This window comes from Hippopotamus amphibius, chromosome 13 (genome assembly GCF_030028045.1).
Source record: "Hippopotamus amphibius kiboko isolate mHipAmp2 chromosome 13, mHipAmp2.hap2, whole genome shotgun sequence".
NCBI classification, from domain to species: domain Eukaryota; kingdom Metazoa; phylum Chordata; class Mammalia; order Artiodactyla; family Hippopotamidae; genus Hippopotamus; species Hippopotamus amphibius.
The window spans coordinates 101,727,478-101,753,514 of NC_080198.1; the positions used below are offsets into that span (position 1 = coordinate 101,727,478).

At 45.9% G+C, this 26,037-nt stretch overlaps 1 protein-coding gene across 3 annotated transcripts in view; it reads right to left on the bottom strand.

The window, feature by feature from the left end:
- The window catches only part of GRK4 (G protein-coupled receptor kinase 4), a 67,929-nt gene that overhangs the window by 19,155 nt on the left and 22,737 nt on the right, over nucleotides 1-26,037 (bottom strand). The window contains exons 3-9 of one of the 3 annotated variants that reach the window (XM_057705329.1): nucleotides 25,279-25,391; nucleotides 22,046-22,123; nucleotides 14,027-14,130; nucleotides 10,341-10,433; nucleotides 9,358-9,421; nucleotides 6,258-6,398; nucleotides 4,054-4,244 (exon numbers count right to left, since the gene is read on the bottom strand). In XM_057705329.1, coding sequence (XP_057561312.1) covers nucleotides 4,054-4,244; nucleotides 6,258-6,398; nucleotides 9,358-9,421; nucleotides 10,341-10,433; nucleotides 14,027-14,130; nucleotides 22,046-22,123; nucleotides 25,279-25,391 — 784 coding nt within the window. Of the gene's footprint in view, nucleotides 1-4,053; nucleotides 4,245-6,257; nucleotides 6,399-9,357; nucleotides 9,422-10,340; nucleotides 10,434-14,026; nucleotides 14,131-22,045; nucleotides 22,124-22,935; nucleotides 23,768-25,278; nucleotides 25,392-26,037 lie in introns of those variants that run through there. The other 2 variants (XM_057705330.1, XM_057705331.1) reach the window with 2 other exon arrangements.

Genomic DNA, 26,037 nt, shown 5'->3' on the forward strand with positions numbered 1-26,037 from the left:
CAACGCCAAACCTAAGAAAGCGAATAGTAACCCAAGGCCTTCTCGTCTACGGAACATCCGTGAGAAAGCACAGCCTCCACGTCTCACGATAAACAAATGACAGTCGCCGGCTTGACCCTACAGCATACAAGCTCCAGATTCTGCCTCCAACAGTAACACTGGACACCTGACGGCAGAGCTGGCCTCTGGGACGTCAACCTCAAATTGCTTTCTCTATACTCACCGTCTATAAATACAACAGCATTTATCAGGCTGGTTTTCAACTATCAATTCTTCCAGTCTGTTTCAGAAGACTCAAGCTTTTGTACATCTATCCAAAACTTTCCCCCCGTGAAGTACCAAACAGAAGCAGCAGGATTCTAGTGGGGAAGAAAGATAAACATACACAGGGTCTACTGTCTTTACTCACAGACTTTATATGTAGAAAACCCTAAGGAATTCACAATAAAACTTCTAAAGTTAATGAGAGTTCAACAAGGACACAAGATCATTCAACAGAAGTCGATGGGATTTCTACATACTAGCAATAAACAATCCAAGATGAAACTAAGAAAACAACTGCATTTGAAATGCTAACAAAAAGAATCAAACACTTAAGAATAAATTTAACAAAAAAAAGTACAAGACTTATACACTGAAAACTACGAAACATTGCTGAGAGAAATTACAGAACATCTAAATAAATGGAGAGACACTCTGCGCTCACAGATCAGAAGATTCAGTATGGTTGAGATATCCATTTTCCCCCAGTTGATCTACAGATTCAATGCAATCCTTAGCAGGCTATACACACACACACACACACACACACACACACACACACACATATATTTTCCCCCTCCCAGGAACTGACAAGCATGCCGCAACTAAGACCCAGTGCAGCCAAAATAAATAAATAAATAAATATTTTAAAAGGAAGGAAGGAAGGAAGAAACTGACAAACTGATCCTTTTATATGGAAATGCAAGGCACCAAGAATAGCCAAAATATCTTGAAAAGGAAGAATGAAGTTAGAAGCTTCACACTTCCCAACTTCACAGCAACGAGATGCAGTGATGGAGACAGAGTGGGACAGGCCGGAGCGCAGGCACGAGGACAACGGAGCAGGACTGAGTCCACAGGAAGCCTCCAGTCGGTGGAGCCTCGATCTCTCCCACCCTCGAGCCCCCACAACCAATCTTCCACTCTATTTCCATGAGTCTGAGGTTTTTTTAGACACCCTGTGGATATAGCCTTTAGATGTACACCCAGAAGTGGGATTTCTGGACCATAAGGGCGCTCTATTTTTAATTTTTTGAGGAACCTCCATACTGTTTTCCATAGTGGCAAAACTGAAAACATTTTCAGAAGCCAACTCTTTAAAATTTTCATAGTCTTTTTGCCATATATACCTATATACATATGGTACATTGCTATGAAAATAATTCTTATAATTTAAAAGAAATCACACCATCAAAACGACAGAGGGAATTCCCTGGCAGTCCAGTGGTTAGGACTCGGTGCTTTCACTGCCAAGGGCCCGGGTTCAATCCCTGGTCAGGGAACTAAGATTCCACAAGCCACGCGGCATGGCCAAACAAACAAAAACCAAAAAAACGAAACGACAGAAAGCAAAGCACACCATGCTCAGAGGGGCTGTGCAGGGGGCCTCCAGGCTGCACAGAGCCGGGGCTGCCTTCAGGCACTGCACCTGAATGAACAGCAGAGGACTGCAGGGAAAAGAAACGAAACGCTCAGGAAAACTGCGTCTGCAATAAAAGGCCCTCGAGGATGCTGTGGCTTTTTACCAACTTCTTAAGCTTTTCTCCAAATAAATAAATGCAGAAAGGCACAGCCTAGGGCCTGGCAGGAAACAGAAAAGCAACACATGCTCGCTCTTTCCTTCCCACTCTCTTTACAAACGCTCTGCGTTAGTCAGACTCCTCTGCTCACTTTCCCCAAAATGCAAACACAACTCACGTCTCCCCTGGAAGAACCACCCTTTTCCCCCCGCTCAGATCTTCTTAGCCATCCTTCCAAGCTTCAACCTAAGTTTCAGCTCCTCCAGGAAGCCTTCCCTGATCAGGCCTGGGCCTACTTTGAAGCCCTAATGCTAGACAGAATGCTGGGGATACGCTGCATTTAACTGCTCAGGAAATGCAGGCCCCTCTTTGGGATACCCCTTAACTGCACCAGCACCTGCCACGGGGCCTCCGTGGGGGCCGGAGGCTGCACTTGGAGGCCGTGCCCTCCCCACGCTATCGCTACCGCACCTGGGGCTCTCCAGGCAGCTCCGTGGGCAGGAGTGCGTGGTGGCCCGAGGCTCTCACTTCTGACTGGTGGCAAGCCCTTCCCTAAGGATGCTTAAAGCCCAGCCTGAGTGCCTCCTCTTTTCTGACCTTTAAACTGCTGACACAGTAGAGCATTTTTATGTGTACTGTTTCCATGCAGAAGGCAAGACCATCTCTCTAGGACCTGGTCTGATAAAAGTTGTCACGTGGTAATCTCTGAAAAAAGGTAAGAGGACATAAAAGCCCTTCCTTTGAAGCATGCATGCAATGCTTTAACAGGTCCTGGTTTAAAGGGGGCAGGGACGCACCCCTGGAGCCTGAAAGCCAGCGGTCATTCACTCAACAGACACTCGGTGGTCCCTCCTGGTGGCAGGTGTGGTGGACACAGCAGGGATGAGACAGACCTGCCCAGACGGAGGCAGCAGGAGCCCATGGTAAGAGGATGGAGGAAACGAAAACTTCCAGCCAATCCAGTAACACATCCAGCACCAGACGCAAGCAAAGGCAACTCCAGGGCACTGAAATGTAACAAACTGGTTTCCGCCAGCAGTAAAATAGGAATCAAAGCTCCTCCAGGCTGGGGCCCCGCTTCAGAGCCACCAGCCTCCCTGTCAGTACCATGGCCAGGCCATCTCCACTCAGAAGACCCCCTCTGTCTCTAGGGCAACCGTTCCCAGGGCAGCCGGCCACCCCTAGCTCCACAGCTCATGGTGGGTGGGGCCATGTCGGCCCCTCAGGCCAGCCTGGTATCTGATCCTCAAGAGCTACTTAACTTGGCTCTGGGCCACGAAAGTCAAAGAAAAAGTGAGAAGTTCATCAGAACCGGGATGGATAAAATGAAGGTCTCCTGAGAAGCCAGCCAGGGTGACGCGCCCCAGGGGACGCGGTCAGGGCCGGGGCTTCTGGAAAGAGGACATTCATGTGTTAACTCTGCACGGTGGCAGGAGCTGCTCAGAGAGAAGCGGGAGGGGCCACGGTGAAGAAGGGAGCCGCAGGAAAAAAAGGTAAAGACAGAAGGTCGTGGGACAAGTTCCGCAAGGGCAGGCTGACCTGAGGAAGACGTGATCTAAGCCACTGACCCTGGAAAACAAAAAGCAAGCTGAGAAATATTCAGGGGCGAGTTGCGGACCACATCCGGGGAGGATCCGGACTAGATGGGGAGGACTGGGGTGAGGGATGGGCGGATCCCTTGGAGATCTAGGAGAAAGGGTAAGGCTAGACTCGGCCGCCAGGGAACGACGTGCATACAGCCGGTAGGTGGACGCACGGGGGGACCGCGGGGAGCTGCCCAGGTGGTGGCTGAGAAGAGCACCGGAGCCCAGGACCAGAGCATCTAAAGGGTGGTGAAGGGACTGCTTTCCCTAATACCAGCTATTGTGCTCCATTTTCTTCACTGAATTATGAGATGAAAAAGTATTAAAGTACGTACTATTATTTTAAGACACCTGTTTATTTTGTTGGGACATAGTCCCCAGTCCTTCCTTAGCAGAACTGTCAAAATGGCTAAGGATCTCGGAAGCGGGTTCTTCTCATGCTTCTGTGAGTAGCATGACCATACCTGACCAACTTAAATAAGACTACGTACTAGAGATAAAAGAGAACGAAGAAGAAAACCAAGGTCAACCTCTGGCCATGTTTCCAACAGCGTGAGAGCACAGCGCCGAGGCACCACCGCCCAAGCGGCCCCCCAGCCCAGGCCCCTCAGCGGCCTGAGGGAGCTGGAGGCGGCCTGAGGCTCAGGAGGACCAGGCTTCGAGGCCCCCGACGTCCGTGCCGTCCTCACCTGTACACGATTCTTTCCTTCTGCAGATCCTCCAGGCCACAGCACAGCTCCGCGGCGTAGAAGACGGCTCTCTGCTCCTCGAAGCCCGGGTTGCCCAAGTTGTGGATGTGAAACCTCAAGTCCCCTCCATTCATAATGGTGAGTACCAAGCACAAGGATGTCTTGGTTTCGTACGTGTAGCATAAGCTAACCTAGAGACGGCAGCACCATCGAAAACAAAACACAAAAACCCGCTCACTCACGGGGGATCTACTCCATCTGCGAACAACAGTCAACCCGTGTTAGGTTTAGCATTAGGACACCCAAATACTGCTTGCTTCAGGGAAACGCCCACCGTGCGCCCCCTTGAACCCTCACCTGCTGGAGGTCTTAGAGCTGCTCCGAACTGAAAGCAGAGACTTTTCCACATCTAAGTGAGTACGTGTCAAACCTTCACAAAGACACTTGGGATTGTGAGCCTCAAAGCTACGCTCCAGTCGCTGAGCAGCGGCATTCCGGACTTCCGGAACATCTGCATTTAGCGTACCCGTTAAAGACACCCCCCACCCCACCCCCAGTGCAAGAGGGGTCTCGTGCTGCACGTTCTTCCAGCGTCTGGTGTTGTCCGTCAGCGCTGGTGGGGGTCCAGTGGTCTCTCATTGTGGTTTTAATCTGCATTCCTCCGCGGATGCAAATATTGAGGATATGTCTCAAACATGCTCATATATTTATTACCCACTTGAAACCTCTTTTGTGAAGTGCCTGTTCAAGGGTTTTGCCCACTTTTCTACTGGCTTGTATGTCAATGTACACGCAGGAGTGCCACAGACACACACGCCCTTCTGGGATTTCGATTGGGATTGCATTTAATTCATTTTATCTATATGTCAGTTTGGGGAGAACTGACATCTTCACAGCACTGAGTCTTCCCATCCATGAACATGGAACCCCATTTATTTAGATATTCTTTAATTTTTTGTAATATTTTATGTGTAGAAGTATTGCACATTTCATTCGCTTTTTGCCTAGATTTTCACGTTTCCTTATGCTACTGTAAATGGTTTCAATTAAACATTTTCATTTTCTAATTGTTTCATATCTAATTGCTGCCATACTTACTACTTTGGCCAAATTCTCTGTCAGTTATCTGGAGAGTCTTGGACTGTCCACACACACGATCATGTTGCGGGCAGGGGGTGGGGGAGGGGGTGGGGGTGGGGGTGGGGTGGGAGGAGGAGGAGATGAACTCGACATAGGTACCCATCAGGACCCACTGATGAACCATAAGCAGGAAGGGAAAACACCATCAAGGACAAAGGAAAATATTTCTAGTGTCCTTGGGAGAGGCCAGGAATACAGAAACCAAAATATTTACTGTAGAATTAACTGTTTATGTCCCTTTCATAAAGCTATATTGTAGATTTTGATGTTTTAGGGCAGTTATACAAATATGTTTAAAGCAACTCCAAGATAAGCCCATTTTATTAAAGATTTTCTTGTAATACGCATAAGACTGACACATCATACATACAGACTCCTGCTATTACACTGAGATGATGGCTGGGAAGCCCTCCGTTTGGGAACATTTCTGCCCCAGCACAAAGCAGCTGACCTTGGCACTGAGCAACAAATGACACCACAAATCCTTTTATCAACTGTCTGTTACTCTTCCCCTTCAACATGTAATTAGGCAGAGAGAAAGCAGGTTTGAAGATGAAACCCACAGCCTGGACCCTGTGCCCCTGGGCTCAGTCCTCACCCGCAACAGTAAGGGTGGAGGCTGAGCCTCCCCCGAAGGGGATGTGCTAGCTGAGGGCAAGCAGTAGACCTGCCGGCGTCAGAAACAGGACAGAGATGGAAACACGCGAGGCTCACCTGAGGAGCCGGATGGGCAGGGAAGTGTCTTCAAGCCTACTGCTCAGCCGGAGGCGGCGGCAAACCACAGAGCTCGGCCGCCAGAGAGGAGAGAGGACGGGTGCATCGCCAGGCAACGCCTCGCTCCAGCCACCCCCCCTCCCCGCGGCGGGGGACACCAACAGGTTCAGAACAAGTCGCCACTGCTTTCTGTGTGTGTCCAGTGAGGACTGAGCAGGGAAGAACGCCCGGGACAGCAAAAGCCCACACACGCTCAGCTAAGAAAGGCCTGAGCCCAGCGGCAGGCCTGCTGGAAAAACGCTGCTCACCTTCCATCCAGCCCACAGGGAGGACAGAAAGGAGCTACTTACTACGAATCTACTGTGCACTTTTTCTAGGATTCTTTTTTCATTTAGAGCCATAGCTTCCCCTTTCCTCCTCTTTATTCTTTTCTTTTCTAGCTTTTTGCAGGCATACATCTTTCCCGTAGCTCGCACTTGACAGGCACAAACCTAGTTCAAAAAAAGAAAAAGGAAAAAAAAGGTTTATATTGTCTTGGCAGCTCTTAGGCTACAAAAAGAAAGCTGTGTTCTCCATGACAATCCCCTATGGGAAAGAGCAGCGTGGACCCTGCTGAGCCAAGACCACGGCGGTCACGGTCATGGTCACGGTCATGGTCACGGCAGGGGCCCGCGCTGGCTCCTCCTCTCTTACCCTTGGGTCCTCATCTATGAAGGCAGCTGAGGCCACCATGGGCCTTATGAACTTGAGGATGGTGACAGTGGAACTTGTTCACATGTGACCCTGCACATCTGCTTAACTCAAATATGTCTCCTATGTCTCTCTACTTTTTGTACAAGAACAAATGTTTCTGAGACTATATAGTCTTGATTTTTTTTAAGAATACATGTAAGAAAATGTATTTCATAGAATCCATAGACTTTCACACCTTTATCCTACTTAACTAGTTCTTAAAGTAATATATGTTACTTCACGTTATGAAGATTTTTCAAACATACACAAGTGGAGAGAATAGTATTATAAGCCCCCAGCTTCCAGGCTTCCAGCTTCCAGGCCATCAACAGGTGGCTGTCGTGTTTCCCCTGACTCCCACCTGCTCCACACCACGGACACACACACCACACACACTCACCCACACCCACACACCACAGACACATACACACACCCCCACACACACACCCACCCCCCCCCACTCACACACGCCCCACATATGCACACACAAACACACCACACACATGCACACAGAGGATTACTTTAAAAGCAAATATAAGACATGATATAATTTTATCCATCCATAAAATAATTTTATGGTAAAATATAAAGTTTACTATGGAACATACTGAAAGTATTCATGAGGACAATGATAAAACACCCAAAATTTCAGGGTAACGATCCCTAATATTTTACCGTGTAAGCTTCTGAGTGCCCCTTTGTATACCTTGTTCCCGCACAACCTCTGGCTTTTAGGGAAAGAGGGCTTATATTACAGAAAAGATAATATTTTATAACCTCCTTTTCTCATCTTAGAGTGTGACTATTTTCTCATCATTAAACGTTCTCCACACGTGACTATTCTAAAATTTATGTAACCATTTCCTACGATTAAGTCTTTGCACACCTCTTTACCATTAACTTAAGACACGTTCCTTTACGTGCCGTTGCCAAATGAGAGAACGAGAGGGGAGAGGAGGCGAGGGCATCAGGCACCACACAGCTGCTCCTCACCACAACCGGTGAAGCAGCAATCCCGGTCCCCTCTGAAGGCCAAGGCCAAGGCCAAGGTGGGGGACCCGGATCACACAGCTGGAAGTGGTGGCACAGCAGCTGGACCGCAGGGCTCCCAGGTCCTAAGGACGTGCTCGCTCCATGGCTCTACGCAGCCTCCAAAGCTGTGCGAGCAGGGACGCCCGCCCGGCTCCCTTTCCACGGCGCCTGCCTCGGGCCCCTAAAGACCTGCTTCAGAGGACTTCGAGCTTAAGTGAAAACACTGCTGTTGACAAAATAAGACCCAAAATGTTGGCCTTTCAAACCCACTAGAAGAGGTGCCAGCATGTGGAAAAAGTAAACACACGACTGGCATTTGGACTGAAAGGGCCCAGAGGCTGGCTACGTGAGTCCGAAGGGAAATGGACTCTTCACTCCCCTCCGGGCCTGACAGCCACAGCAGGTCCAGAACAAGTCTGTGAGAAACCACAACGGTGCATTTGTCCACACAACCGTTTGTTTAGAAACACAAGTAAAGGTGTTAAAAAGTAATCTATAAGATCATAAATACACCAAGTCTTCTCACAATAGTTAAAATTTGAGAACATGTCCCTACTGAGTCCACTGTTAAAACTCCTATGTGGCCAGAACTAGAACTTCATTCTTTTGTAAACACAAGACCCGTGTGCTTGAAACGTCTTTCCTCTGCTCTTTACAAAGTCTGAGCTTTGTCCTTGGAGCGGGTGAGAGGCAGCTCACAGAGGTGGCAGCTACGCAGGGTACAGCGAGCCTTCGGAGGAGCACTGCACACAACATCCTAAAGGCCTGCAGAACTGTATCAGGCAACCCTGCTGACTCTCCCGAGGCAATGGCCACATGGACCAGCTTCTCCCCATGTCGACTGTGAACACGTGACAGATCTCACTGCGGTGCGACCCCTCCCGGGCCGGCGCTCTAATTCACAGTAAGGGAACCCTGGCGGCTTTGGCCCCGGCCGCCAATTGGAACTGGGAGCAGACAGCATAACCTGCCTGACCTGACACCCAGTCTCAACTCCGCCACGGCTCGTCTGACTCTGGAGATTTAGAAAGGCTTGAACGGAAAGTGACCCCTACAGATACTCAGCGAGGCAGGTAACATCTCCTTAAATCACCTAAACAGAACCGTACGCACTCTGTTCACCTACTTACCATAGTGGTCTCTATCTAGGAATGCCATCATATTTAAAGACCGTCTCTCATGAACTTGTGAGTAGTTTCCTTAGGATTTTCCCACATTGACACATTTTCTAACACCTTTCCATGTGGATGTAAGGTACTCTCCGCATAGGCAGAGTTGAGTTAAATAAGCATATTTAATAATATACTCTGTACTACGTGAACGTTTAGGCTAGTCCTAAATTACAGAAATTCCACCATGGAAACAGAATGACCTTTTCAATCAGGACAACCTTACTGAGCTTGAACACTGAACATGAGAAAACAACTTTAAGAAATATGAAGTGAAATGTAAGATCACAAAGATAGGGAATCATTTTTTCCCGGATCTCTGAATTCTTAAAAAGCTTGTCCCTTTTGCTCAAAGTTCCACCTTTACTGTCATGGTTGCTAAAATTATTCCCAAAACACCCAGTAAGAAAATGAATGCACTGGTAAAGTCGATACCTTACCTGGAGATCATGCCTTCCGGTTACCTTGCTGCCTGCTTTCTGGAAGTACTGCTCACAGCTGGTCACATACCACTTACCTCTCCAAATCCACCTTTTCCTAGAACTCTGTAATGTCTAAATGTGTTCTTTGTTACTGGTTGCCTAATTTAAAAAAAAAAGCGTCAGGTCTCACATCAGATTGTCATTTTGAAAGAGCGAAGCCTACCTAGCGCGTGTCCTAGCCTGCCTTAGGGAACCCCACGCTCCCAGAGGGAGCCCGGGACAAGGGTGCCTGTGCCCAGGGGCTGTGGCGCCCTCAGAGGGGCAGCTTTTAAGGCAGATGTGGAACGTCCAGCTACCCTAACTAAACCCAAGCCTGCAGCCAGCCCCACTGTGCGTGTTTCTTACTCTTCAGCTCGGCTCTGAGGGCCTGCCAGAAAGCTGCTGAGGGAAAGGACATTGACAGTGAGCTGCCCTCTGAAAAGAGGACCTCAAAGGCGATGTTCACACCACGGCCTCAAGAGAACCCTGTGTGAACAACAGCTTGAAATTTAATAAATCAATAATAATTGTAATAACAACAACAACACTGGTGGCAGCTAACACTTTCTGAGCACTTATCTTGTGCACCAAGCATGTGCTAAGAGCTCTGCACGCATTCCTCCAGTGACCCCAGCAGTCTAGGGGCTGGACTCGATAATTGCTTCTCTCTTACAGAACAAGGACCCGGAGCTCACACGGGCTACATCACTGCCTGAGGATGCACAGCCGGTAGGAGGCCAGGCGGAGGCTGAGACCGCCAAGACTGAACCGCCCGTCGGATTACATGTCTGTGAATGTAGGATATGCTTTACTTCCTAACTACTGCACCAACAGGGCTAACTGACATTTTAAAAAGAGAACACAGAGTCCACTGGATCAGAAGAAGTTGTATAAAAAATATTAATAATTTCTGTACAAAAGTGCCATATACAACCCAAGATTTCCAACAGTATTTTGACAGATGGAAAACTACATGTCAATCAGTATGCAGTAATGGAAGTTACTACTTGTTTCCACTGAATTTTAAATTAGAGCATACCTTTCCAGCCATTTCCACTGTAAAAATCGAGAAAAATATGAGCTTTCTTGGTATTCTTCAAATGATTCTCCACTTAAATAGTCATGGACAATTCTAGAAAAAGATGTTATGCAATTATGTACATTTGTTGCATTACAAAATGAAAACAACTGTGTTTTAGCGCATTAATGAGTACGGGACGTGGAAGAATGAATCATTACACACAATTCAATACATTGAATTTTGCAGTTACAGAATTCCACACTAGTTTCTAATGCTGCCAGTGAAAATATGAAGGCAAGATTTCAAAAGAAATAAAATCAATTTACCTTCCCAAAGTCAGAGGTTCTTTTTATGTATATGAATATTAGTGAAACAATTACCTGATAAAAGTAATCTACCAGTAGAAAAACAATAGTTTAAAATATATCACAGGTGTGTGTGTGTGTATGTGCACACAGGCATGTGTATCTCAGGAGGGAATGTAAACATTCTGTAATTAAGATTAAACATCTAAATGATAACATTCATACAGTAGAAACTGTTAATATGTGATACCACATTTTTTTAAACATTAAAAATAAGCATTCAATAAATTATTTGATGCTACACATTTCTTGAAGAAATGTTATACCACGAGCCACGCCTCAGGTTTCCTATGATTTTATTACTGCAGTAACACGAGTTTTACTTGGGCAGTAGATGAGGGACAGGCGTAGCCTGTCATTTAAAGCGGCTCTTCAGTATCTACTGCGTGGACGGCAAGCACTGTGCTGCTGCCGGAGGGGACTCCCGAAGACGCTGAGGGCTGCTGGAGAAGACGGCTAAGTCAGCATCCAGCTGAGCCGGGAGCCGCCGGGGTTCCTGCGGCTGTGCCTCGGGGGCTGCAGCGCCCCGACCCTGGGCAGGGAGGCTGAAGGAGACGGTCTGAGCCGAGGCAGAGTCCCCCGACAGAGAGGTGGAGAGAGAAGGAAGCCGTGTCCCAGGCACGGCAGAGTCCAAGTGGGAGCGCGCACAGCTCGCTGGGGGAGTCGCTAGCGGCCGGAACCCAGGAGGCTTTGGGGATAATCCCAGCATCCGCGGTTTTAGAATTCTGAGCCAGTCACTTGATTTGCGTCACGTCATTTTGCAAAAAGAGGTCGTTCGGGTGTTCCTGGATTGACTGTTCCAGCACATTCTCAAACGTGCTGCGAGGATCCCTGTGGGTTCCGAGACCTTTCCGGGGTGTTCAGGGAGGAGACTGCGTTTATAATAGGACTGAGACAGGGATTACCTTTCCAAAACCTCATTCTACACAAGGGTTTTCCAGAGGCCACAAGACAGGTGAGAACGTCGTTGCTCTGAAGGATAGTGGAACATCTGCGTCGTCTTATTTCTTTTTTTAAAAATTAATTTTATTTTTTTTTAATTGGCTACGTTGGGTCTTTGTTGCTGTGTGCGGGCTTTCTGTAGTTGCAGAGACGGGGGCTACTCTTTGTTGCGGTGTGCGAGCTTCTAATTGCAGTGGCTTCTCATTGCAGAGCATAGGCTCTAGGCGCACAGGCTTCAGTAGTTGCGGCATGTGGGCTCAATAGTTGTGGCGCACAGGCTTCAGAGAGCAGGCTCAGTAGTTGTGGCGCACAGGTTTAATTGCTCTGTGGCTCGTGGGATCCTCCCAGACCAGGGATTGAACCCGTGTCCCCTGCCTTCGCAGGCAGATTCTTAATCGCTGCGCCACCAGGGAAGCCCCATCTTACTTCTTAAGAACATAACCCACATAGACAAAAGCCCTTTGGGTCCTCAATAATTTGTAAGCATGTAACAGGGTCCCGAGATGCTGCCACACCAGACCTAGAACTGAGCTTGTCCTGGAGGCCAAGCCCTCCCCTCCCAGTGGGGTGGGGTAGGGGTAGGGGGGCCGGGGCCTGGCCCTGCCTTGGGGCTCCTTTCCCTCAGGAGCACGTGGGCAGCTCAACTCCAAACCTTTCTGAGCCAGTTTAAGAATTCCAACACCATCACCTCAGTTAAACCATCTTTATAAAGCTACTTAAGTGTCTCCATGAAAAAACAACACAGATACCAACTGATCCTAATACATTTGCATACTCCACAGTCTATATAAATTAATAAGGTTAATGACTATAGTCCACTTACCAGTGTATCTCAATTTCACTTCCCAATACTCTTTGCCTCAAAACAACAGTCTCTGCTCCATTGCCCTAGTCTGGCAGATAAAATTACGGCACACAATTTTTTAAAATTATGACACTTAAAACTGTGCATGAGGGACTTCCCTTGTAGTGCAGTGGTTGGGAATCCACCTGCCAGTGCAAGGGACACAGGTTTGATCCCTGGTCCGGGAAGATCCCACATGCTGCGGAGCAGCTAAGCCTGTGCACCACAACTACTGAGCCCGTGCGCTGCTACTACTGAAGCTTGCATGCCCAGAGCCCACGCTCCGCAACAAGAGAAGCCACCACACTGAGAAGCCTGTGCAGCACAACTAAGAGTAGCCCCCACTCACCACAACTACAGAAAGCCTGTGCACAGGAACGAAGACTCAATGCAGCCAAAAAAAAAAAAAAGCAAAAACAAAACAAAAGAAACAGTGCACAGCTCAGCACTGGCTTTTACAGTGCTCCTCTTGACGGCCTCCACTAACTAACTCTCACCACAGCTCCATGTGGAAAACAGGGAGCTTAAAGGAATCATTCATGTTCATCATGCAGCTTCAAGATTCTGGGATGCAAAACAAGAAAAGGAGGTTTGGGGGGAAATGAAGGTTGTGACAATACCAAGATGAGACCAAATAATAGAAAACCCTGAAACTCCTAGACACCACACGACATCCTGCTGAAGTTCGCAATTAGCAGACACCTTGCAGAGCTGACAGCAAATGACAGTTTGGGAGTGAAGAGCCATCGGTTGAACGAACTAATCAAAACAGAGAGATGCCTGAGTATCAACACTTACCGAAAGATTAGCGACTGCTAAGTCTATGTCTTGAAACATACGCACAGTGACGGCAGAATTTCGGACCAGCCTCCTACAGTCCTGTGCAAAGCCCATGTTTGGTCAGCATCAGGATAGAATTTCAGTGTCAGAAGCTGGAAGAGGAAAAGCAGGCTCTCCAGAACTCTCAGCCGCAGGGCCCTGCTGACGCCCTAACGTCAGACTCCTCGCCTCCACCTCCGGCGCTGGGAGATGGTTCCCAGCCTGTGGCACCTCGTCTCGGCAGCCCCAGGAACCTGAGGCTGGTCCTGGCGGAGCAGGCGCTCCGCAGGCTCCTGCCGAGGGACCGGGTGAGCGACACCAAACGTCTGCACAAACACACACATGACTCCCTGTTTGGGGCCAGGTCACTGCAGAAGCCACACAGGCAGCTGCATTCAGCCACAGTGCCCCGGCTCAGGACTTTCCTGTCCTTATTGCAAAGAGCTACAGAAAAGACATTTTCAGCAAGTGCCAAGGTCTAAAAACACCACTTTATGGGACTCTCTCCAGCCCGGAACGAGCCCCGTGGGCGCTGCCGAGGGGCCGGGGCGGCAGAGCCACGCGGGACCCGGCGCCCCAGTGTGTCGTCACATGCGTGTAGCTGTCCCTCTCCACCTGCCTTTCTGGCGAGGGGACCTCTGTCGTCTGGAGAGGATGCTCACACAGAGAAGCCGCCCTGAGTCCCGGCGCGGGCGGAGGCCCAGGGTGCGGGCGGGCGGGCGCCATCCACTCACCGAGTGCACTCCTCGAAGACGTCTTTGGAAGGCTCCTCCCGCAGCCGCAGCCTGCACTCCTGCACGACGCGTGCAGGTATTTCTGGTAGAGGGGCTGCCCAACTCTTAAGACAGCACAAAGCAAGCACACAATTAGTGATTTCATAATTTACCAGCTGAAAACAGAATTTAATGCTTATTCTAAAACATCACACCATGAAGTGTATGAAATAACAGGCAGAGGGCTGTCTTCACCCTCTACCCCAGCTTCATTCTCCAGAGTTCAGTGTGTCACCTGCCTCCTCAGACCTTTTCCTATGCAGGGCCCCCAACAGAGATCTGTACACCCACGTTCACAGCAGCTTTATCCGTGAAACCCAAAGATGGAAACAACCTAAGTGTCCGTCAGTGGGGGGACGGATAAACAAAATGTGGTCTATCCAGACAACAGAATGTTATTCAGCCTTGAAAAAGAAGGAAATCCTAATACCTGCTACAACACGGAAGAACTTACAGACACTATGCTAAGTGACATAAACCAGTCACAGGAAGATAAATACTATATGATTCCATTTATATGAGGTCCCTAGACGAGTCAGATTCATAGACACAGAAAGCAGATGGTGGGTGCCAGGGGCTGGGGGAGGGGAAGTGGGCAGTTGGTGTTTAATGGGACGGAGTTACAGTTGTGCAAGGTGAAAAGGGCTCAGGAGACGGATGGTGGTGAAGGCCGCACATCAGTGTGAGTGTAGTTAATTCTACAGAACTGTACACCTAGAAATGGTTAAGGTGGTAAATTTTGTTTTTTTAATCACAATTAAAAGTGTAAACATACACACTCAGAAATACACACATTTTTCCCTCATAGAAATGGGAAAAATATATGTACAGTTTTGTAAGTATATGCTGAATCCTACAGAGCTACCCTGCTTCCTTTAACGACTGCCTGGTTTCCTGGAGCATGGGTTTCTGTCCCTCTGAACCGTTCTAGTTGCCAGTTTTCTCCACTGCAAACACCACTGCCATGAACATCTTGTACAACTGTGTTTTATAAGATAGATTCCCACAAGTAGAATTACTAGCTCAAAGGACACACGCATTTTAAACGTTGATATTCATTGCAAAACGGCCCTCCAAAAAGGCTCTACCACTCTACAGTCTCACTAGTATGTCCGCATGCACCAGTTTCCCATTCTCTTAACCCTCATCCAGAGGGTCCTGGAAAAAGAAAACAGACAGCAAAACTGTCATCCAGATTTACTGAAAAAAATACATGGATAACGTTCAGTTGTACATTTAAGTTGTCATTAGAAATGAGAAGTGCATTCTACACTGATTGCTGGCTGTGGTATAGCTGAATAACCACAGCAAAACTTTGTATCGTCTATAAATCAAAGCAGCTATTTCATCAAAGATGCTGAAGTACTGATAGACATATACAACAAGTAAACTCACATTTTAATGATTAATAGCTGTCATTTAAATTGCCTAATACAAGTGAGGCGTTGTGTCATTCAGCCTCACAACAACCCGACGGCGGAGGCTCAAGAAGCTGCAGACATGAGAGCCACGGCAAACAGTGCAGGCCAAGCCTGAACCGCGCTCCCCGAGACCAGTTTCTGTCTGCGTGGCTGTGATGAGGAAGGTGGGTCCATTCACGCCATAATTTCAGAAGAGAAGTCTGTGCACTCATTTCCTCAACAAACACGCACCGTTCCAGCCACAGGACCAAACAGAAAAGAAGAGAAGGTTTCCACAGAAGACAAAACCGTTAAATTCCCGCACTTGTCTCAAAAATACACATTTTACAGAAACAGCTTTCAGTGCTTCCCATAGCATTATTTCCCCTCCAAGGGTCTCCACTTCCTGAAGCCGTATTGAATAGCAGGTTAATTCCATTAAGGCTATTTAATGATTCACTTCAAATAGCTTAGAAGACATCTGTATTAAGAGAAATATATTTCCACAGAAAGGAAAAGCGATGCTTCTAGTCCCTCACGAGCAGACAAGCAAGGCAAGCTAAGCAATGGTACCACTGGCCAGATGCTAAACATAAGGCAAGTAGGACACAGACTTCTGGGGCTTTAAATTAAGGAACAAGAATCATTCTTCAGAAAAGGTACTCACCAGGGAAAATTTACTAAATGACTCGGTGCCTCGCTTTTTAAAGTTCTGGATACCGAGAACTCTCATAGAAAAGTCCACTGGTGGGGAATATATTTTGCAGATATATGCTTATTTTTCTCTGTTAAAAATATACATCTTGGGACTTCCCTGGTGGCACAGTGGTTAAGTATCTGCCTGCCAATGCAGGGGACACCGGTTCAAGCCCTGGGCTGGGAAGATCCCACACGCCACGGAGCAACTAAGCCCGTGCACCACAACTACTGAGCCTGCGCTCTAGAGCCTGTGAACCACAACTTTTGAGCCCACGTGCCACAATTACTGAAGCCCACGTGCCTAGAGCCTGTGCTCCACAACAAGAGAAGCCACTGCAATGAGAAGCCTGTGCACCACAACAAACAGTAGCCCTCGCTTGCCACAACTAGAGAGAGCCCATGCGCAGCAATGAAGACCCAATGCAGCCAATAAATATTGATTAATTAAAAATATATATCTTTATTATTTTTTAAAAATTGCGTTGTCTTTTTATTGCTGAATTGTAACAGTTCTATATATATTTTGGACACCTGATCCTAACCAGATACTGGACTTGCAAATATTTTCTCCCATTCTACAGGTTGCCTTTTTTTTCTTTATAGTATTCTCTGAAGCATTATATTTTGATGAAGTCCAATTTACCTGTTTTTTTCTTTTGTTGCTGTCCTTTTGATGTCATATATGAGAAACCACTGCCTCAATCAAGGTCATGAAAATCTACACCTAAAAGTTTTATAGCTAAGATTTACACCTTAGAGAATTCCTCTAAAAATTGTACAGTGTTAGCTCTTACATTTAGGTGCTTGATCTATTTGAAGTTAATTTTTGTATATGGTATTAGATAAGGGTCCACCTTCATTTTTTTGCATGTGGATAGCCAGTTGTCCTGGCACCAGTTATCTAAAAAGACTTTCTTTGCCCCACTGAATTGTCCCGGCAGCCTTACTACAAGTCAGTTGACTGTTTCTGGACTCATTCTACTCTACTGGCCTGTATGTCTGTCCTTATGCCAGAACCACACTGTCTTGATTACTGTAGCTTTGTAATAAGTTTTGAAATTGAGAAGTGAGTCCCCCAACTTTGTTCTTTTTTAAGACTGTTATAACTATTCTGGATCATTGTAGTATGTGTATGAATTCTAAGATCAGCTTGTTAATTTCTACAAAAAAAGGAAGTTAGGATTTTTGATAGGGATTATTTTGAATCCACAAATCAATATTGTCTTCTAATTCATGAACATAAGATGTCTTTCCATTTTATTACAGTTCTCCTTTACTTTTCTTCAATGATTTTTTAAAAGATTTATTTATTACTTATTTATTTAATTTTTGGCTGAGTTGGGTCTTCATTGCTGTGTGCGGGCTTTCTCTAGTTTTGGAGAGTGGGGGCTACTCTTCGCTGCGGTTCGTGGGCTTCTCGTTGTGGTGGCTTCTCGTTGCAGAGCACGGGCTCTAGGTGTGTGGGCTTCAGTAGTTGTGGCTTGATGGCTCTAGAGCACAGGCTCAGTAGCTGTAGCACACGGGCTTAGTTGCTATGCAGCATGTGGGATCTTCCCAGACCAGGGATTGAACTCATGTCCCCTGCATTGGCAGGCAGATTCTTAACCACTGTGCCACTAGGGAAGTCCCTTCAATGATGTTTTCAAGTTTTCAGTGTATAAGTGTTGTACTTCTTTTCTGTATTTACTCCTAACTATTCTATTCTTTTTTACGCTATTGTAAATGGAATTGCTTTAATTTCATTTTTGGACTTTGACTGATAGTGTATAGAAACAATTGAATTTTACGTAGTGATCTAGTATCCTGCAACCTTGCTGAACTCATTTATTAGCTCCAGCAGCTTTTTTCCCCCAATGTGTGCATAGATACTCAGGATTTTCTATTTACAAGTGCCCCCCAAATTTATATGTTGACTTTCTAACCCCCAAAGTGATGATATTGGGAGGTAGGGCCTTTGAGAGATGCTTAGTGCACAAGGAAGAAGCTCCCATGAGTGGGACTGGTGCCCTTATAACAGAGGCTCCAGAGACACCCCTCACCTCTTCCACCATGTGAGGATACAGCGAGAAGGTGTCAGCTATAAACCAGGAAGAGGGCCTTCGCCAGAAGGTGATCATGTTGGCACCTTGATCTTGGACTTACAGCCTCCAGACCTATGAGCAATCAGTTTCTGTTGTTTATAAGCCACCCAGTCTGTAGCATTTTGCTATAGCATCCTGCATGGACCAAGACAACAAGATCATGTCATCTGCAAATAGATAGTCTTACTTCTTCCTTTGGAATTTGGATACTTTTTATTTATTTTTCTTGCCTAACTGCCCTAGCTAGAACTTCCAGTATAACATCAAGTAGAAGTGATGACAGCAAACATCCTTATTTTGTTCCTGTCTTAGGGGGAAAGCATCCAACCTCTCACATTTAAGTATGACGTCAGCTGTTTCGTATATGTCCTTCACCAGGTTGAGAAAGTTCCATTCCATTCCTAATTTGTTGAGGGATTTTATTACACAGGAGTCTTTGGATTTTGTCAAATGCTTTTTCTGCCTCTACTGAGATAATTATGTGAGTTTTTCTCTACTTTATTAATATAATGTATTATATTAATTGCTTATCAGAGATTGAACCAACTGTGCATTCCTGGGAGAAATTGAACTTGGTTTTGCTCTTTTTTTTTTTTTAATTGTAAATCAAATTTGGCTGAATTTTAATATTTCAGAATCTTGAAAAGAAAACTAAGAATGACTGAGTGAAAGGATAAAGAAATATAAGATTGAACATAGTCTTGCTTTACTTTTAGGTGCTTTAGGTATTCTATATTGTTGAAATTTGAGTAAAGGAGTTCCCTTTTTGATATGTAAAAGAAAGAAATTGTTGTTTTTATTTTTTATTTTTTATTTTTATTTTTTTTTTTTTTATTTTTATTTTTTTGGCACACGGGCTTAGTTGCTCCGTGGCATGTGGGATCTTCCTGGAGCTGGGATCGAACCCGTGACCTCTGCATTGTCAGGCAGATTCTTAACCACTGCGCCACCTAGGAAGCCCCGAAATTGTTGTTTTTAAAGAAAGGACAAGAAGAAAAACTATAATGGTGATGTGAATCATTGTTATAAAGCACAAGGATAGCTTCCCCAGTTGATAAGGAAAAACAAAAACACTTGCAAGTTACACCATCTCCAGGCAGCCCAGAGACACCTCTCACTATTACTGAGCCACAGATGGACGTCTGCTGCTCCTTCCCCTTCTACACTTGCTATATCCGCCAGGATAACTTTTCAAATTATATCTTTCTCCTTGACAACCTCCCTTGCTACATGAGTATCTCTTCAGGAAAGGTGAAGGAGGAAAAAGAAGTTAACAAAAAAGACTTTAAGAGCTACATATTAAAGACCTAAATATAAGGCCAGACACTATAAAACTCCTAGAGGAAAATAAAGGAAGAACACTCTTTAACATAAATCACAGCAAAATCTTTTTTGACTCACTTCCTAGAGTAATGGAAATAAAAACAAAAATAAATAAGTGGGACCTAATGAAACTTAAAAGCTTTTGCACAGCAAAGGAAACTATAAACAAGACAAAAAGACAACCTCCGGAATAGGAGAAAATATTTGCAAATGAATCAACAGACAAAGGATTAATCTCCAAAATATAGAAACAGTTCACACAGCTCAATATCAAAAAAACAAATAACCCAATCAAAAAATGGGCAGGAGACCTAAATATGTCTCCCAAGAAGGCATACGGATGGCCAAGAGGCACATGAAAAGCTGCTCAACATCTCTAATGATTAGAGAAATGCAAATCAAAACTACAATGAGGTGTCACCTCACACTGGTTAGAATGGGCATCATCAGAAAATCTACAAACAGTAAATGCTGGAGAGGGTGTGGAGACAAGGGAACCCTCTTGCACTGTTGGTGGGAATGTAAATTGATACAGCCACTATGGAAAACAGTATGGAGGTTCCTTGAAAAACTAAAAATAGAATTACCATAAGACCCAGAAATCCCACTACTGGGCATATACCCAGAGAACACCATCATTCAAAAAGAAACATACACCCCAATGTTCACTGCAACACTATTTACAATAGCCAGGACATGGAAGCAACCTAAGTGTCCATCAACAGATGAATGGATAAAGAAGATGTGGTACATATACACAATGGAATATTACTCAGCTGTAAAAAGCAATGAAACCGGGACATTTGTAGAGACATGGATGGACTTAGAGACTGTCATACAGAGTGAAGTGAGTCAGAAAGAAAAAAACAAATATCGTATATTAACACATATATGCGGACTATAGAAAAATGGTACAAATCAACTGGTTTGCAAGGTGGAAATAGAGACAGAGATGTAGAGAACAAAAATATGGACACCAAGTGGGGAAAGTGGGGAGGGTTGGGGGGGGGAATGAATTGGGAGATTGGGATACCAAATTGTACACTCTAAATATATGCAGTTTATTGTAAACAATAAACAATAAAAAATTTAAAAAAAAAGATGTGGTACGTATATACAATGGAATATTACTCAGCCATAAAAAGGAATGAAATTGGGAAAGACATGGATGGAGATGGTTATACAGAGTGATGTAAGTCAGAAAGAGGAAAACAAATATTGTATATTACACATATATGCAGAATATAGAAAAATGGTACAAATCAACTGGTTTGCAAGGCAGAGATAGAGACTTAGATGTAGAGAACAAACATATGGACACCACGGTAGAAAGCAGGGGGTTTGGGGTGGGATGAATTGGGAGATTGGGATTGCCATATATACATTACTAATAAGAAAAAATATATCAAATTGTACACTTTAAATATATGCAGTTTATTGCATGTCAATTATATCTCAATAAAAGTTCTTAAAAAAAAAAAACTACACAAATGAAACTTCTCTTCTATAGCTCCCAATTAGTGTCCTGGCAGTACCTGCAAATATGTAGATGCTGTTAACAGCTGTGTTGGAAAAGAATGATCTATGGTCATGGTATTGAGGCTGGGGTGGATCCAAGCTCTGGAGACAAAACCTATTTGGGTGTGAATCCCAACTCTGCCACCCACCGGCTGTGGGGATGTCTTTGTGCCTCTGGACAGTCCGCTGGTCTTTCCCTCTGGCATTTAGTCGTACCAGTGAGCTCCCCTCCTTGACGGCCCTACCACCTTCATTAGCTAGGCTCACAATCGGAATGTTCTGAACCCATTCTCTCCACACTATTCTCCAACTGTAGCCTTTGCATGTTTGATTCCTGGCTCAGGCACTTACTAGCTGTGTAATCTTCCGTAAGTCATTTACCCATTCTGATTTTCAGGCTTATCACGTGAAAATAGAAATAAGAGTATACCTACCTCATAGGTTTGTTGTGAGCATTAAGTAACGTGTTACATGCACAAGGCTTAGAGCAGTATGTACTACGTTAAGCCATCACTGCTGTTACTGTTCTATTCCAACCCTGCAACAGAGTAACCTGCCCAGGGTTTACAAAAAGCAAGCCACATGGAGGGAAGCAGGTTACAACTCTAATTTCAGGGACATACTAAACTGCAAGAACCAAGTGACTCAAAAAGTATAAAAACAAAGACCCGTTAAAGCTTTTAAGGGAAAAAAATGTTATTTTCAGCCCAAAAGAGGCAAATAAAATTCTCTAAGTCTATATATTCTGTTTGAGGACACAGAGAAACTTTAAAATTCTTTAAGTCAATTTTCCAAGAGATTTAATTGTTAATTTCCTCAGTGAAGCAAAGAAAGTGCAGAAGAGGAACATTTATGAGAAATTAAAGATTTTAACACACTTATTCCGACTAAGATGGCCATGCACTCTAGTAATTTAAGTAGGTTATTTACACATCTTCACACTACAGCAGAAGACGCACCTCCTCACCAAAGAATGTGTCTAAAACCAGGAGCCCACGGCTGCCTCGGTCCTCGTCGGTGGCCACCTCGTATTGCGCCTGATCAGAGGTGAGAGAAAGGAAAAGTGTTAGGTACGCTTCTTCATGGAAACCCTCTGACCTGTGGAATTGACTTGGTGCTCTGAGAACCAGCGAGCAGCTCTGTTATCAAGTATCTCCTGCTCTTCTTTGGAAAACTAATGGCCATGGGGGGCAAAAACATTTTTTTAAAGGATTAATAATGTAGTGAAGCAACACATTCCACAATGCTCTCTACATCACATTATATTTTCAGCCATTAAATGTGGCCAAATAAAATGGAATAAAATAAACAGCTTGGGCTGTTCCAGGCAACAGCACTTCAGAAAAGTCTAAGAGGCACCTGGACACCTGCATGCGGTGCTCCCAGGGAAGTCAGAGGTGGCAATACCTGAGCAGGAGTCATTCACACACAGGTGTCAGGAGAGAGGCCGTAGGAGTGGAGGACATCACGTGGGCCAGAAAACGGGAAAGTCAAAAGCAGCACCTGATCGATATCCAAACATGCATAAGTGACAAGCAAGGGACAAGAAACGGAAGATAAGACAAGAGAAAAAGAAAACAGGGGACAGATCACAAAGGCCTGGACAAGAGAATTTCCAGAAGCTTCTCAACAACGTCAACAGCTACGGAGACTCAAGCATGGGGAGGCCTCGGGGAAGCCTGGGTTTTGCAAGCTGGGGCCTTAGAAGAGCAGGGAAGCTAAAAGCCAGATGGAGTTGAAGAGAGATGTGAGGAAAGGAAGCCCCAAGGAAGCTGATGCGCTGAGCAGGTGCAGGGGGCTCCACGGGGAAGCGCTGTGGCCAGAAGCCCCCCCACGCCTCATTCCGTACCCGTCTCAGGCCCAGCACAGGGGCCATGGCCACCAGGCTGCCCGGCCAGCGCCCGCTCCTTGCTCTGTGTCCAGGGTATCGCCCTCCCCAGCACACTGGCTGGCACGCTGTTTACTGACAGACCGTCCAACTCAAGTCCCGGCAGATCCAGATGCTACATGGCAGGCAACTCACAGGAAAGCAAGCTGTGATTCTGTGATGGTTTTCGGATGTGCCAACTTGACGGGCAGCGACCTCCAGCTTCTCAAACACTAATTAGTGTTGTTGTGATGGTATTTGTACAATAGACGTGATCAGAGTCTCTATCAGTTGACTTGAACCCTAAGTAGTCTGGCTGGGCCTGATTCAATCAGTGGAAAGCCCTTACAAACAGAGCTGAGGCTCCCAGAAGAAACTCTGCCTGAGGACAGCAGCTTTGCCCCATTTCTGTAGAGTCCCATCCTGCCCTTCCCAACGTCTGTGGAACAGATTCCCTACTCCCCTAGCCAGCTCTCACAGTCATGTAAGCCAGTTCCTTGCAGCAAGTCTCTTAGTATGTGCTTCTCACCGCCTCCATCTCTTCCATAGGCCCCTGACTGATACACATGCGATTAATTCCTTCAACAGTCACTGAGCAGGGAACGGAGCAAACAGCCGCGGCAGAGCCGTGAGGGGAAATGCACAAGATGCCGTCTCCCCATTCAAGGAGCTCAAAGAGCCTGCCCTCAACCCACTACACGCAGAGTCGGAGCAGTAAGTGCTGCCTGAGGCAGGGGCGGGCGTGACTATTCACCCACACGGCTACCGGCGAAATTCAAAACCTGCCGACCCAGTCCCCGGGCCCGGCACCTCGTAACTGACAGGTGTCATGACAATATCAGAAGATTTGGCGGTACACCTGAAACTAACACAACATTGTAAATCAATTATAGTCCAATATAAAATTAAAAAAATTTTTAAAAGAAGATTTGAACCTGAGAGTTTTAACAATGCAGTTTAGCCATTTTAGAATAAAGAAGAATCGTAGGTCCCTAAATTCTTAAAATACAGGAGCTTGGCAGGAAGACCTATCGACACTCCAGTCCCGAACTGAGTAGGCAGCCCTGCTGGCTCCAGGTCCAGCTTTCACACATGACTGCTTCCCTCCCCAGCCCTGCCTTAACCCAGTCAAGGCACCAGGAAGGAGAGGCCTGTGGAGCTCCAGGGGCAGGAAGCAAACAACAAAACAGGCAAGAGTCTCAAACGGTTTTCTGAAAAAATACATTACAAATACATAATTTTTAAAAGCTATGTCAGGGGAAAAAATGAATAAAAATTCCATGATAGGGCTTCCCTGGTGGCGCAGTGGTTAAGAATCTGCCTGCCAATGCAGGGGACTCGGGTTTGATCCCTGGGCCGGGAAGATTCCATGTGCCGCGGAGCAAGTAAGCCCATGCACCACAGCTACTGAGCCTGTGCTCTAGAGTCCTCGAGCCACAATGATTGAGTCCACGTGCCACAAATACTGAAGCCCGCACGCCAAGAGCCTGTGCTCCGCGACAAGAGAAGCCACAGCAATGAGAAGCCTGCACACTGCAAGGAAGACCCAACGCAGCCAAAAGTAAGGAAGGAAGGAAGGAAGGAAGTAAATAAATAAATAAATAAATATTTTAAAACTCCATGGTACAGGATAGCACTTTGCACACAAGAAGGAGTCAGTACTGATTTGCTGGTATAACTAGGACAGGCCGCAGCAGAGAGAGGAGGTATCATAGCCTTGGTACAAACAACTAAGACAGCTTTTCTACAAAATTCTACTGATCTTCTGGTAAGCTGCTTCTGAATTTCATAGTTTTGAAACTTCTAGGCTTGCCAGTGGTATCTCTAAAGTTTTAGAAGCACAAAATTTCTTTACCTGAAAGGAAATCACAGTAAATACGGAGCTGGGTACACAGGAGTGTTGGAAACCTTATAAATCACAGTAAATTGCATTTGCTGTGATCATGCTTCCTGCACTGGCTCCATGAGCTTCTGGGTTAAGGCGTGTAAGTACACAGAATCGCTAGAGGAGGGCAGGCAGGTACCTTCCAGGCAGCTACACAAGCAGACCATCTTAATCAGCTGTTCAACCTTCTTACAAGTTAAAGCGGCATGTTTCAGAGTTATGTAGTAAACACCTCTGACTCTCCAACACTCGAAATGTAATCTATGTGAACTACCACTTTATGCACTTCACCCAAATCAAGATAACACGGCACCAAGACAACTAGTTCATCCACTCTTACCTCACTGCCAAGGTCTAATTAACTTAGAGAGTTCTCATCCTAGTTTTTACTTTTCAAAAACACAAGATTGGGTGCTTCAGCACTGGGATGAATCACTTACCACTGCATCCAGGAATTCAATGCACCTCTTGAGATTGTCTTTTGTGTCACAGAACTGCCTGAAGAGAAGTCTTCCAATTGGCTGCTTGTCGCAAAGGCTGCGGTAATCCTTCTCTGGGTGAAGAAGGGACAAGAAACAAATACAAGCTTTTCTGAACCTTATCACTTTTCACCTGATACAATAAAAGCCAAAAAGAGTATTTGCAGTGTTATTTTTTTAATTTTTTAATTAAATTAAATTAAATTAATTAATTGGCTGCATTGGGTCTTCGTTGCTACACCCAGGCTTTCTCTGGCTGCAGCAACCAGGGGCTACTCTTCATTGCAGTGTGCAAGCTTCTCATTGCGGTGGCTTCTCTTGTTGCGGAGCACGGGCTCGAGGCATGCAGGCTTCAGTAGTGGTGGCTCATGGGCTCTAGAGCACAGGCTCAGTAGTTGTGGCACATGGGCTTAGCTGCTCCACGGCCTGTGGGATCTTCCCGGCCCAGGGATTGAACCTGTGTCCCCTGCATTGGCAGGTGGATTCTTAACCACTGAACCACCAGGGAAGTCCCTGCAGTATTTACATATTTTTGAAATCATAGTTTCGTTTACTCATTTATACTGGGTTATCATGAAAATTTAAAGTACTAAAGACAGCTGGAAAAACTGATAAATAAAGGTGTGTAGAGATGGACTGGGAGGTCCCTGCTCCCCAGACAAAGGAGGCCGGGGTGGGGGGGGCGGTATTCCCCAGGGAACTGAGGGAAGGAGAGAGGGC